The 13,519-nt window shown below is 38.2% G+C and overlaps 1 protein-coding gene across 1 annotated transcript; it reads left to right on the top strand.

Annotated features, from left to right (window-relative positions):
- The first annotated feature begins 3,746 nt into the window (after nucleotides 1–3,746).
- On the top strand, nucleotides 3,747–13,519 carry sult1st1 (sulfotransferase family 1, cytosolic sulfotransferase 1). The gene is made up of 8 exons (NM_182941.2): nucleotides 3,747–3,868; nucleotides 4,245–4,377; nucleotides 6,316–6,444; nucleotides 8,014–8,114; nucleotides 10,796–10,922; nucleotides 12,678–12,775; nucleotides 12,864–13,038; nucleotides 13,115–13,519. The coding sequence occupies exons 1-8, from the start codon at nucleotides 3,845–3,847 to the stop codon at nucleotides 13,225–13,227; spliced, it is 900 nt and encodes a 299-aa protein (NP_891986.2). The 5' UTR covers nucleotides 3,747–3,844; the 3' UTR covers nucleotides 13,228–13,519.

Raw genomic sequence — 13,519 nt, 5'->3', positions numbered from 1 at the left:
AACTAAATTGACCGTAGTGTATGAGTGAATGCTGGAGTGTATGAGTGATCCCCAGTTTTGGGTTCTCGGCTTGAAGAGCATCCCCTGTGTAAAACATATGCTAGAATAATTGGTGGTTCATTTCACTGTGGTGACCCCTGAGAAAGGGACTATGCCCAATGAATGAACGTATTCTAAAACTCCTATACCCTTAAGTGAAGTTTATTCATAAACTAATTTCGAGAGGATCACGTGCTTATGATTTATCACGGCCAGTCTCGCATTTGCTAATCACTATCTTCCAATCATATGAGACCTAAGCTACTATAAATAGCCACAGTTTTCAGTTCACTTTATCTTCGTTTGGAAGAAACCCCCCTCCTCCCCTATTCTCCTTTACCTGTGATTGGGCGGCACGGCGGCCCAGTGGTTAGCACTGTGAGCCCCACAGCAAGAACACTGCCGGCCCTGGTTCCACAGGATCGGTGGGTGTTTCTGTGAGGAGTTTGTATGTCCTCCCCGTGTCCGCGTGGGTTTTCCCCGGGTTCTCCGGTTTCCTCCCACCATCCAAAGACATTCAAAATGCATAACAATCAAGCTTGTCTAATCCCTTGTGTTCCCTTAGCTACCGCAGCAGGGGAGTTCTGAGATCCATCGAGCTCAGGCTCCCCTCTTGCTCTGCAAACGGGAGGAAGCCCCGGGCTCAAGGAGCCCTTGAGCCCGGGGCTCTCTCCCGGGACAGCATGCCAAACAAGCTTTTGTAAATCATCAGCTAAGTGTGAACTCTTGATGTGAGGTTTATTTATAAACTAATTTCAGGAGGATCACATCACACCAACGGCTCTGGAGAGTTTGCATGTTCTTCCTGTGTCCTTGTGGGTTTCCTCCAGGTTTCCCGGTTTCCTCTCACCATTCAAAGTTTAGTCCTCTCAAAAGTTTTGCATCCTCTCCAAGTAAGTTCAGACTTCGCAACTTTTTTTTAAGGCTATTTTTTTGCCTTTTATGCCTTTATTAGATGGAACATTATTTAGACAGGAAGCGAAGTTGGAGAGAGAGAAAGGGGTAGGGAAATGTCCTCAAGCCAAACTCGAGCACAGATTTACAGATCTACAACTGTAATTCGACTATTAGTAAATTAATTAGAGATATCTTCAAATATATTTGTAAATATCTCTAAATATGACGAATTAAAGATATCTCCAAATGTATTATGACTAGTAAAAACTCAGTTAGAGATGTCTCTAATTACAATTGTGACTAATCAAAACTCATTTAGAGATATCTGCAAATATTTTTCAATGGAAGTCAATGGAGGAATATGACTAGTCATAATATATTTGCAGATATCTCCAATCTGATTTCGTACTAGTACAATTGTAATTGCAGATATCTCTAATTGTCATTCTGAGTAGTTCAATTATAATTATGACTAATCAAAATATAATTAGAGATATCTCTAAATATATTTATGGAGTCAGAACAAAGATTTAAATGCTAAAAAGGCTTGCCATAGAGAGCGCTTCACTGAACAGAGCAGCAGCGATGACGCAAGCGTGCCGAGGCCCGATATGGTGTGAGCGCGGGCCGTCGAGGGAGACGGGAGGGAGGACAAGCGTGCTTTGGCCCGGTTCGAGGCAACTGTACCTAGTGTGAGTATGGCCTTAATCCATCGTTCCTCTGAGATTTGGTCCATATTAACATGATTTGTTGGTTGCACATCTATGATGCTAATCTCCCGTTCCACCACATCTCAAAAGTGCACTATTGGATTGAGTTCTGGTGACTGTGGAGGCCATTTGAGTAGAGTGAACTGTTTGTCATGTTTAAGAAACCAGTCTGAGATGATTTGCGCTTTATGGCACACTATCCTGCTGGAAGTGGCCATCAGAAGATGGGTACACTGTGGTCATAAAGGGATGGACATGGTCACAAACAATACTCAGTTAGGCTGTGGTCTTGACACAATGCTCAATTGGTACTATGCCAAGAAAATATCTCCCACACTATTACACCACCACAAGTCTGAACCGTTGATACAAGGCAGGATGTATCCATGCTTTTATGTTGTTGATGCCAAATTCTGACCCTACCATCTGAATGTTGTAGTAGAAATAGTGACTCATCAGACCAGGCAACGTTTCTCCAATCTTCTATTGTCCAATTTTGGTGAGCCAGTGCGAATTGTCGCCTCAGTTTCCTGTTCTTAGTTGACAGGAGTGGCACCCAGTGTGGTCTTCTGCTGCTGTAGCCCATCCGCCTCAAGGTTTGACGTATTGTGCATTCAGAGATGCTCTTCTGTATTCTGCTTGTAGCTCGGAATGCAAAAGACACTGTTGTTTCCTTTTTTCATTTTGATCTGTTTTAATATATTTTTCCTTTTTTAATCCAAATATTGGACTCTTAGGAATTTGATTTACCCATCAGACTTTTCTTTCTAGGTGAATTTGGTCCTTAGTATGACCATGTCTTGGTGGAAAAAAACAGACTTATTGCAGATAAGTCACAAATGCTTTTCTGCATACCTCCGTTGTAACGAGTGGTTATTTGAGTTACTGTTGCCTTTCTATCAGCTGGAACCAGCCTGGCCATTCTCTTCTGATATCTAGCATCACGGCATTTGCGCCCACAGAACTGCCGCTCACTGGATATTTTCTCTTTTTTACACCATTCTCTATAAACCCTAGAGATGGTTGTTTTAAAAAAAAATGTTTTAAAAAGAAATGTTTATGATGGTGAAAAACTGTTAATTTCTAGTCAAACCATCCTTCTGCAATCTTATACCAAAAATAGAAATAAGAGCAGTTATAATAGCTAAAAATATGTGACTATATTGTATATGTGCTACAAAAAAGTATACAATTATATAAATGTATGATATTAATTGTAACCAGTTTAAATATAATTAAAGTTATCTGAGGTAGAGAGACAAAGAATAGAGAATAGGCCCCAAAAAGAGCCAGAGAGGAAAGAGCGAGAGCGAACTTTTTTGTATATATTTGGTAGCCTGTGTGTCCAAATCCTTATAGGTATAATACTAGGCTCTTGAGAAATTTGGTAAGTCTGAAATAGTTCTGCAAAACCCTTAATACGTGGGTCCAGGTAAGTTTCAATGTATATGTTTATAAGAAATGTCCACAAGATGGCGTAGTTTCACCTATGCATGTTTTCTACTCATGCACATCATGAAAATGGTCTTTGTTTTATTGTGGGATCAATCTGCAAACAATGCTATACTCATCAATTATTTTCCTTACAACAAAAGTTGTTACTGTTTCCCACCTCCTAGTGTCCATTTAATCAAGAAACACCAGTCAAAATATTTAAAAGTAGCATACAGTTGTCGCTTTAGGTTGCAAAAAAGAGGCTGGAAGTAATTTGAAACTACTGTGGTGAAAGGTCTGTTTTTCTCAAAGTCTCAAGAAACTGCTCCTTTGAGACCAATGCTAACTTCCTGTAACAACCCCTAAGCGAATATTTGAGGCACCCCTCTAGCACAGGGAAGTTTCCTTTGTGTTTCTTTTACTTTGTTGTTGCAACACTAAAAAGGGACTAATCTTAAACCGAGTAAACAGTAGGGGGATGGTGGGTGTACGTTGTGCAAAAACTGCCGGAAACTTCATCTGTTATCATAATCAAGCTAAAGTGCACAGTGAAAACTGTCTGGACTTGAAAACCCTGTGTGAAACTACGTGCGAAGCACACGTAGGGAGAGGGGGTGGAGGAAAGAGGGAAGAACAAGATAAACTGTGACATCAGCATTGCATGACAGAATGGTATGTAGTTCAACAAGGAACTGCAGGACGTGTTTGAGAAGAGCAAAAGAAAATTGAACAAGATCTGCTTTTTGAAACACAGTTTCACCACAATGGACATGCCTGACTTTTCTTCTGTGAGTAAAGAAAACTTATTTAAATAAAAACCTTTTAATAAAGTGTTTTGAAGTGCATTATTAAGTAATACGTCAAAACCCTTTTCATTCACTCTTTATTGTGAAAAGGATTGAAAAATGAACAAAGTTTGAATGAAAATTAACAACAACTGCAATGCAAAAATGTATAGAAATATACAGGTTAGAAAATATAAATGAATATAATTTGTAAATAACTTCCAGTTAACTTAATATATTATAATCAGTTGAATGCACTTTGGAGATTTGTAACATTTAATAAATATATTAAGAAGACTAATCAAGTTATTGTTAAGTTTTTTTATTGACTAGATTGTGGAAACGACATCAGTAACCTGACTTTTTTTATATATTGTAGATATCATCTAGGCCTACAATTTTTGAGTTTGAGGGTATCTCAATGATCAACCACTTCACTGAAAACTGGGAAAAGGTGAAAAACTTTCAAGCAAGGCCTGATGATATTCTGATCGCCACTTACCCCAAAGCAGGTGAGGAAACTGCTCACAGGGCCATCTCTCATTATTCTGGCATTTAGCAAATGTAAATCGTTAAGGTAATCCTAACAGGCCTAAAATAGTATACGTTTAGAGGGATTTAACATCAGACATTTAAAAAAAATGGTTATGTTCCTTTTTTTTTTTTGAGTGTATCTAAACTTCTGGTTTCAACTGTATGTGTGTCAGGGCTACCATGCCAAATGCCTTAACACTAGTTGCCTGTAACTAGTTGTGCCTGGGGTACCATAGTGAATGGCTTAACAATATTGGTCCATGACCATGTGTGCCTGTGCCGGCATGCCTAATTGCTAGTTGCAAGTGTTCTAGCTGACCCTTATACTCTTATTTAAAAAGTTGGTTGCTGTTGGAAGTGAAAATAAATGGTTTTCACAGCTTAATATGGTGAACCCCATTGAAGCACAAAAAGTTCCTTGTTAGCCTATTCTCCTATCTGTAACTAAGACGGTGTATCCTCACAGCTTTTGCTTACAAATGTATTCGCATAAACACTGCTGTCATAAGCCTCTGCAAGACTAATAATCCTGACACTTGGCTAAAAACTGAAGACTGTTCATTAAGAGATTATTAATCTAATAATTCAATATAAATACATAGATATAGTGAAATAGATACAGATATAGAGAAATGAAAGTGTTGACATTTCTTAGATATACACTACCTGACAAAAGTCTCGTCATCCATCACAGCAACAAATAAATTGACTTCTAGTTGATCATTTGGAAAAGTGGCAGAAGGTGGATTTTTCTGATGTATCATCTGTTGAACTGCATCCCAATTATCACAGATACTGCAGAAGACTTACTGGGATGTAAATGTTAAGTAGCAAATTGTTGAGTAGGCAACAGCAGCTGTGCCATGTAGATGATGTGATTGCTAGCAGGTACAAGAACCTATCAACACCTATGGATCCAACATTCACACAGAATCAGTCAAGTTAAGTGAAGGAAAAATCATGGTTTGGGGTTACATTCAATATGGGGGCGTGCAAGAGATCTGCAGAGTGGATGGCAACATCAACAGCCTGAGGTATCAAGACATTTGTGCTGCCCATTACTTTAAAAACCAAAGGAGAGGGCAAATTTTTCAGCAGAATAGCGCTCCTTCTCATACTTCAGCCTCCACATTAAAGTTCCTGAAAGCAAAGAAGGTCACGGTGCTCCAGGATTAACTTTATTGAGCATGTTAGAGGTAAGATGGAGGTGATATTGAAGATGAATCCAAAGAATCTTGATGAACTCTAGGAGTACTGCAAGAATGCTTTCTTTGCCATTCCAGATTCCTTTACTTAGTCATTGCAGTGATGTATGGATGCAGTCGTCCAAAATCATAGGAGTCATACACAATAATCATTCTTTCTCCACTGCACCATGACTTTAAATTCTATACTGTACATTTTTTTCTGTTCAGTCACAAGACTTTTGTCTGAACAAAGTAAGGCCTTACTGTCCTAATTAAATCGTTAAAAATTAAGGCATGATCATATTTTATTTTGGTGAAATAAGCGTAATGTAGAGGCCTTTGCCTTTAATATAAGCCACTTCTGATACCAAATGATCAAAGTCAAGTTATTATTTGTTGTTCCTAAAACTTGGCGACAAGACTTTTGTCAGGTAGTGTATAAGAATTTAAATGTTAAGTAGCAAATTGTTGAGTAGGCAACAGCAGACTATCAGCTGTGCTATGTAGATGATGTGATTGCTAGCAGGTACAATTAAGAACCTATCAAGCAGGATTAAGACTGTCATGACATCTTTGAATCTATATTTGACAAGCCATTTACCTAAGATTTCAGACATGTAATACAGAAGGCATGCGATAATCTTGAGTACAAAAATGTAATACAGACTATAATTTTATAAGTTTGCAGTTTGTTATTTCATGTGTTCCTATTCTCCATTCATCTTTTAGGTACCACCTGGGTTTCATATATTCTAGACCTTCTGTATTTTGGTGAAAATGCACCAGAGGAACACACTTCTCAGCCTATCTACATGAGAGTGCCATTCCTGGAGTCTTGTTTCAAAGTGATAGCATCAGGTCAGACTATATAAATAATCCATCTTTATCATTGTGTTCACACATTCATTATGGTGTATATCACAGTTGTCAATTCCTGGAGAGCCACAGCTCTGCACAGTTTAGTTCCAACCCTGCTTCAACACACTTACCTTTAGGTTTCAAACAAGCCAGAAGGACCCAGTTAGTTTGATCAGGTGTGTTTAATTTGGGTTGAAACTAAACTATGCAGAGCTGCGGCCCTCCAGTAACTGGAATTGACACCCATGGTGTATATTAAAGTGACAATTTATCCAGAGTTTCACATTCCTTTTTCTATGCCACATTTGGTGTTGACTGGGATATATTTGATGCTTGTGATTGGTTGGAGAAAATAAATCTATGAAGAGTTAATCATTTAGAAATAGTATTTGTTTTATTTACAATAAACAAATGTACTGTAGAATAGAGCTCCTTAATTAAATGAATAAAATAACATGTTGGACTGGAAGAGAAATTTCCAGCCTGATCTCACGAAGAAACGTATTTCACGTTTTGTCAGTTTAGTGGCTAATTGTGGAGTTCAGTTGACGAAAATGTACGATTTAAAAAAAAAGGCATGCACCCAACCCCACCCCTAATCCCAACCGTCATTGGGTGATGACCAAATCAAACTAAATTGTAAGAATTAGATCGTACAAAATTGTACGAATTAGCCATTAAATCACAACGTTACAAATTGCCGTGAGATTGCATTAGAATTTTCACAGAGCAGAGGCAAGGTCAAGACCAACGTCAAATTTTTGTGCACCAGTCAACCACACCTCCACTGTCACATTCCTATTCAATGGCCTTTGACCTGTAGGCACGTAGTCTCAAAAATTGTATATAAAAGACAAACAATTATTATAAAAATTAATCTAATAAAAATGTCTCTTACATTTTTAGATTTTGCAACTTAAAGGCCCGTGCACACCAAGACATTTTTTGCTTGCGTTTTCCGTCAATGTTTAACGCCTCGTGACTGTATAAAGGGCGTCAATGTGATTTGACACCAGGCGCAAAAGCGTCTTTTTTAAAAAAAAAAAAAGCTTCATGCTCGTTTTTTTTTTTTATTTGACGCGCCACGTTATTACCTTCTCCACCAATTAGATTGCCACTTTAGTTCACGTGCTGCTGATGAAGATACAGTAAACAGCACTTGGAGGCGCTCAAGCGCAAAACTGTCAATGCGAGCGCACATTGAAGAAGATGCCCTGAGGCGATATGAACTTGGAGCTGCTTATTGCTCTAGTAAACCATAATCATTTCTTCATCGCTAGAGCTTGAGCTGCTGCTTAAACCATTGATGCTTGTTAAGATCACCAGTAACTTTAACAACAAGCAAGTGAACTTCCTCTCTTCCTCTTCTTCTGTGTTACAAGCGGCTGTCGGAAGCTTAAAGTTGTGTAGGCCCATCTAACATCAAGGAGTGACTTTGCATACTCTTCTGCTTGACGCCAGTGTAAATTGCTTGGGTTTGAATGCAGAAAAACGTCTCGTAAAACGAGACTTAATACTGATTTTGTGGTCCAAGGTTACAATTTAGAACCACATTTATTTAATTTTTAGGAACGGAACTGGCTGATAACATGACCACCTCTCCTCGTCTCATTAAAACTCATTTACCTGTTCAGCTTATCCCCAAGTCCTTCTGGGAGCAGAACTCAAGGGTAAAGTATACAACATTTCATGATTATGTCATTTAATGTGTATTACTAATATTTGTGTGCACAGAGGATTTTCTAATTTTACTATTAACTTTTTTTGCTTTGTCGTTTTCACCACCAGAGTTAAATTAGTTTTTTGTCCAAGGACTTAAAGTTGACATACATGGTGCAGTTTTTGCTGTCATGCAAGCTTGTACAAATGTTTTTCCTGTCTGTAGAAATAGTTTGAAAATCGTTGACGATTGTGTGGCTGTGCCTCGTACTATGTGAGAGGTTATTACAAGCCAAGCTGAGCATCTCACAAGCTCCCCCTCATTTTTATGACATGTAAAAAAAAAACTTCAGGAGCTGTCGACTTGAATTCGTGAGGTGTGTGTGCTTGGAAAAAGCTAAAGTTGACCAATCAGGATAATAAACTCACTGACTGTCATGCATGAGTCATCAGAAATAGTATTTTACAGTGGACAAGGTTAAAATTGACTTTGTAATTTACACACGCGGGTAACCAGTTTGGTTTCTTGGTGCTGAAAATGAACCTGTATTTTGTGTTTTGTGTAGTAAACATTCATAGCTTGTATCAATAGCTCAGAGAGAGAGAGAGAGATACAAATAAAAATAAAGAATAGCAATGTTTTCCTCTATCCATGTTTTTGGCATGGAATTTCTTGCTAATGCTTCAGAATTCACTAGGTTATACAATTGACCCTTTGCTAATCTGCATCTGAAAACTGCCACACAACAATCTTTGTTAGAATCCATATGCATAAGTTTATTAAAGGGGTTAAGCAAAGACATCAACGAGTAAACAGGCAAAGAGTCAGCAACATGTAAGCAGTCTAATCCAATTAACAAATACAGGGGCAAATCCAGACGACAGAGTGAGAGTGCAGGCAGAAGTTCAGTAATAACAACAATCGGTCCTAAACAGATCAATAGGGCAAAGACAGAGAATGTACATGATCAAGGCAGGCAGGGTCATACACAGCATATCAGTCATGAAAGTCACTTGGAACAACGCTTGGTAAGGCAGGTAATCTGGCAATACTTCGCAAAGAAGCATGGCCTGAGCTCTCGCTGAAATATGGCTCAAACAGTAAGTGAGCGTAGAGGGAGCAGAGCTGAATCAGTAGTCGGGCGAGGGCTACCTCTTTTGGAGTGGCGTTACAGTCTAATACCGTCGCATACTGTACATAATGTAATAGATGTGCCAGGCACGAATGCTTGACAGGCGTAGCAACAGTAACTAGGGAGGGCGGGACTTAGCGAAGGGTCAACTGTGTCGTATATCATTGAATCTAACTCAGGGATGGGCAAACTTGATCCTCGAGGGCCGGTGTCCCTGCAGAGTTTTGTTCCAACACTAGTCAAACACACCTGAACATGCTAATCAGTGTCTTTAAGATCACACGAAATCTATAAGCAGGTGTGTTTGATTAGGGTTGGAGCTAAACTGTGCAGGACACCGGCCCTCCAGGACCGAGTTTGCCGGCCCCTGGTCTAACCTATGTTCACATAAACTCTAACAAATATCAGTTCGCACGGTATATGCCTGCATTTAGAATATATGATAAATAAATCTTTTTTTTTTTTTAATCTTTTCACATCTAGAATAGAACATTCCACTGTTGAGGGGAAACAGGCACATTTTGAAAGATTCCTAGAGTTAATTAGTTCCATTCAGCTAATCTTCAGGGGCCTCATGTATCAACGCTGCGAGAATATGCGTGAGATTCCGTGTACGCATGGTTTCATACATCTGAATTTTGAACTCCGTACGCAATGCTTTAGTATCAATTCCACGCAAGTCTACGTAAATGAGGCCCCAGGTCTAGCGGGAGCACTTTTACCTTAGCTTAGCGTAACTCATTGAATTGGATCATTACAATCTAACTCAAAGTTCCTCTAAAATCTGTAATTTTCTTTTGTAATTGGACTGTGTAGAAAGACTGATTGAAAATGAAAAGTGGATTTTTCCTAGGAACTATACTCTCATTCTGGTGTAATAATCAAGGAACTTTGCTGCTCTCCCATGGCTGCAGCAGGAGAAATTAAATTGTGCAGCACCGGAAAATAGTCCCTAACTAGGTAACTGTGTAATATCATTGCACCTGCTGCAGCCATGGTACTGCAGCAAAGGTCCTTGCTTAATATGCCAGAATGACAGTATAGTTCCTAGTGTCCTATGTTACTATGGGTCACATATGGGTAAAGGCTGATTTATACTTCTGTATCGAGTGCACGTGTATGACCTCAACCCTGATGTGCATCTCTCAAAAAATGTAACATGTATTGCGATGACATGTAGTGCAAGCTCTGTTATCGATCGGCTTGGTATTGATGATTAGTGTGGGTGGGACCCATTTCCGCGAGTGTTTAACAAGCGTCTGGTCCCAAGGAGAAGCTCCAGATACTTTTATTTTGTGTTTACTTTTTGATTTAAGTTGTAGCACATTCACCAGTTCCCGTCTCTTAATAAATGTGTTTGAGCTACTTGTATAATGAGTTAGCATTACAGGTATGTCCATTGTAAACTAAACACCCACGGAGAAACTTGACATAGTAAATGATTTTTGTCATTTAGGAATTCAGTAAAACAGCATTATTCTGGCATCTTTCTGTGAATTAGTGACAATGGTTTTCTCTTATTAACACATAACGTCCTTCACGTTGTTCACTTTTTCCAGGTTGTGTATGTAGCTCGGAATGCAAAGGACAATGTGGTTTCCTATTTTCATTTTGATCGAATGAACATAGTAGAGCCTGATCCAGGGGATTGGAACACCTTCTTACACAGATTCATGGATGGAAAGAGTAAGTAATCAAATGTATATTAATACAAATAAATAACATTGAAGTTACAATTTCAACTATTTTAAAATATTTTTTAAAGAGCCCCTATTATGGGTTTTAAAAAACTGATCTTCCATGCAGTGTGTAACAGCACTTAGTGAATGAAAACATCCAGCTAAGGTTTAAATCTAAAAAGTGCACCTTGTTTAAAACTATTGAGTCTTTAGCGAAATAGTTAGAATAAACTAATTAAGTTAGGTTCGGATCTTTTGTTTGATCGCATTGATGTCGATACTGTACATCACCGAATATGTAGTTCCAGTTCTGGTAAAATGTGAACACATTTTCACTTCAGACACTAGCGGAAGCGCAGGGGATCACAGAACTGATCATGACGCAAAGATGACCATCACTGACAAATAGAGATTTGTCTGTAGGGAATAAAGGGTTAAAGTTAATTTTCACAACAATACCACAGTATAGCCAACAGCTTGCTGTGTTTATTCCTGGGATTTTTTCTGACGATTAATACAATAACCTATGCTGCAGCGTGGAATTCATCGGCCGTTTGCTATTATTGAAGGAGCAGCAGAGACTATTGGACTTTGTCAGACTTTGAGAGGGACGTTGTAAGTAACTTACAGTTCAAATGGACCAGTTTCTTCTTCCTCCAGATGATAACATTTGGCATTAAAATTGTTGCCTCGTTTTGTGTAGTTTGCAAAATATGTGTTTAATTGAATGTTATAAGTTGTAATCGCTCCACGCGGCTTGTAAACACATATCTATTACAGATCAGTGCTTGAACTGTATCTCTAAAGTTAATCGTTATCGTTGTTTTTACTTGGGGTTAGGCTTAAGAGGAGTGTAATATGCTGGTGTTTAACTGCATTGCTTTATTGCAGGGGTCACCAACATGGTGCCCGTGGGCACCAGGTAGCCCGCCAGGTACACATGAGTTGCCCCCAGGCTTGTCCTAGAAAATAGCTCACCATAGCACCACATATGAGTAAGCTGCATCTAATATTTTTTTAGGTATTCTTTTTTAATCACTCTTGCATAGGTGTAAATTTTAAAATTATTTTAAGTTATATATTTAAAAAACTTTTAAAACAATTTCAGACAAACGAAGAGTTGCATATTGATATTTATCTACCTTGTTAAATTGTTGTTGACGACTACTGTGAGAAATCATTAACATGATCAATGTCTTCACAAAGATGAATATTATTAATTATTAATAATAACATATAATTAAAAGCAAATTAAGAAAAATGTGTTATTTAATCACTGGTAGCCCTTTATACTAATCAGTACCCAAGAAGTAGCTCTCAGTTTCCAAAAGGTTGGTGAACCCTGCTTTATTGCATTCCTGCATTGGGCTGTCACATACTTTCTGCTACTTCATACAGTAGCCGTGGTGGGCATTTCTGTCTGTCTTGTGCTGAACGTAGTCGACCAATCGAAATAGACCGGGTCATCGGTCCAATCAGCAAAGATTAGCTTCGCGCTAAGGAGGGGTTTGGGAACAAATGAATTGCGAAAGGATTCATATGGGATAGTTAGGTAAAAATAAATGCATATTATAAAACAATGAAAGTGTTTTTGACCTCACATGCATATCAGCAAAATAGGGGCTCTTTAAAATTATACAAAAATTTTACAAAAACAATATAGCTTTTAACTAAATTTCGGTTTGTAACTTTTTTACATGCAACCCCTACATGCTGTACATAAATATTGGAATTAGATTTAACGTCAGACATTTCTTTTCAGGTGTGTTTGGTCCTTGGTATGACCATGTGAATGGATACTGGGAAAAAAAACAGACGTACTCTAACCTATTATACTTGTTCTATGAGGATTTGGTTGAAGTAAGTTCATAAAGTAGCATTTAACTGTGAAATCAGTTATAAATACAGTCATAAATGTAGTTGGGAGAAAAAAAATGGTCTTTTCCAGGACACTGGACGTGAAGTGGATCGTTTGTGTTCCTTCTTGGGTTTGTCTACCTCAGTCAGTGACAGGGAGAAAATTACAAAAGATGTTCAGTTTGATGCAATGAAACAAAACAAGATGACCAACTATTCCACTCTGCCAGTCATGGACTTCAAGATATCGCCCTTCATGCGGAAAGGTAAAGGAAGTACTGAGACATCCCATTTAGTCCCTCTGAATTCTGACTAAAACATTTTATCTACTCTTTTCAAAAGGTAAAGTTGGAGACTGGAAAAATCACTTCACTGTGGCACAAAATGAACAGTTCGATGAGGTCTACAAAGAGAAGATGAAGAATGCCACTGTCAAGTTCCGCACTGAGATTTAATACATCATGCTCTAGATATTTCTTCAGAGAAGCAGCTAACAACATGATCTTTGTCATGTTATACTAACTAAGTCTATTTATACTACAGATTTTTAATATAGATCTTTGATCCATTACAGAATATATTGTAATTACAAAATTGATAGGTTGATTTCTGTGGAGAATGGTAAAACTTTCAAAGTACAGTATGCGATGTGATTATTATGTGCCAACACAGATGTAACCATTTAATAACCATGTGTATAAGCCTTTTATAAGCCTCGTAGTTTATATTAAATGCTTTTATTCAATT

Source organism: Danio rerio, chromosome 8 (assembly GCF_049306965.1).
Source record: "Danio rerio strain Tuebingen ecotype United States chromosome 8, GRCz12tu, whole genome shotgun sequence".
NCBI lineage: Eukaryota > Metazoa > Chordata > Actinopteri > Cypriniformes > Danionidae > Danio > Danio rerio.
This window is presented reverse-complemented; position numbering and strand designations above follow the sequence as displayed.

What these genes read in the sequence shown, in the direction of transcription:
- sult1st1 (NM_182941.2), top strand. Translation starts at nt 3,845, where the DNA reads ATGGACATGCCTGACTTTTCTTCT. An exon ending in CGCCACTTACCCCAAAGCAG is followed by an intron (nt 4,378 to 6,315) that starts GTGAGGAAACTG and finishes TTCATCTTTTAG; the next exon opens with GTACCACCTGGGTTTCATAT. An exon ending in TCTATGAGGATTTGGTTGAA is followed by an intron (nt 12,776 to 12,863) that starts GTAAGTTCATAA and finishes GGTCTTTTCCAG; the next exon opens with GACACTGGACGTGAAGTGGA.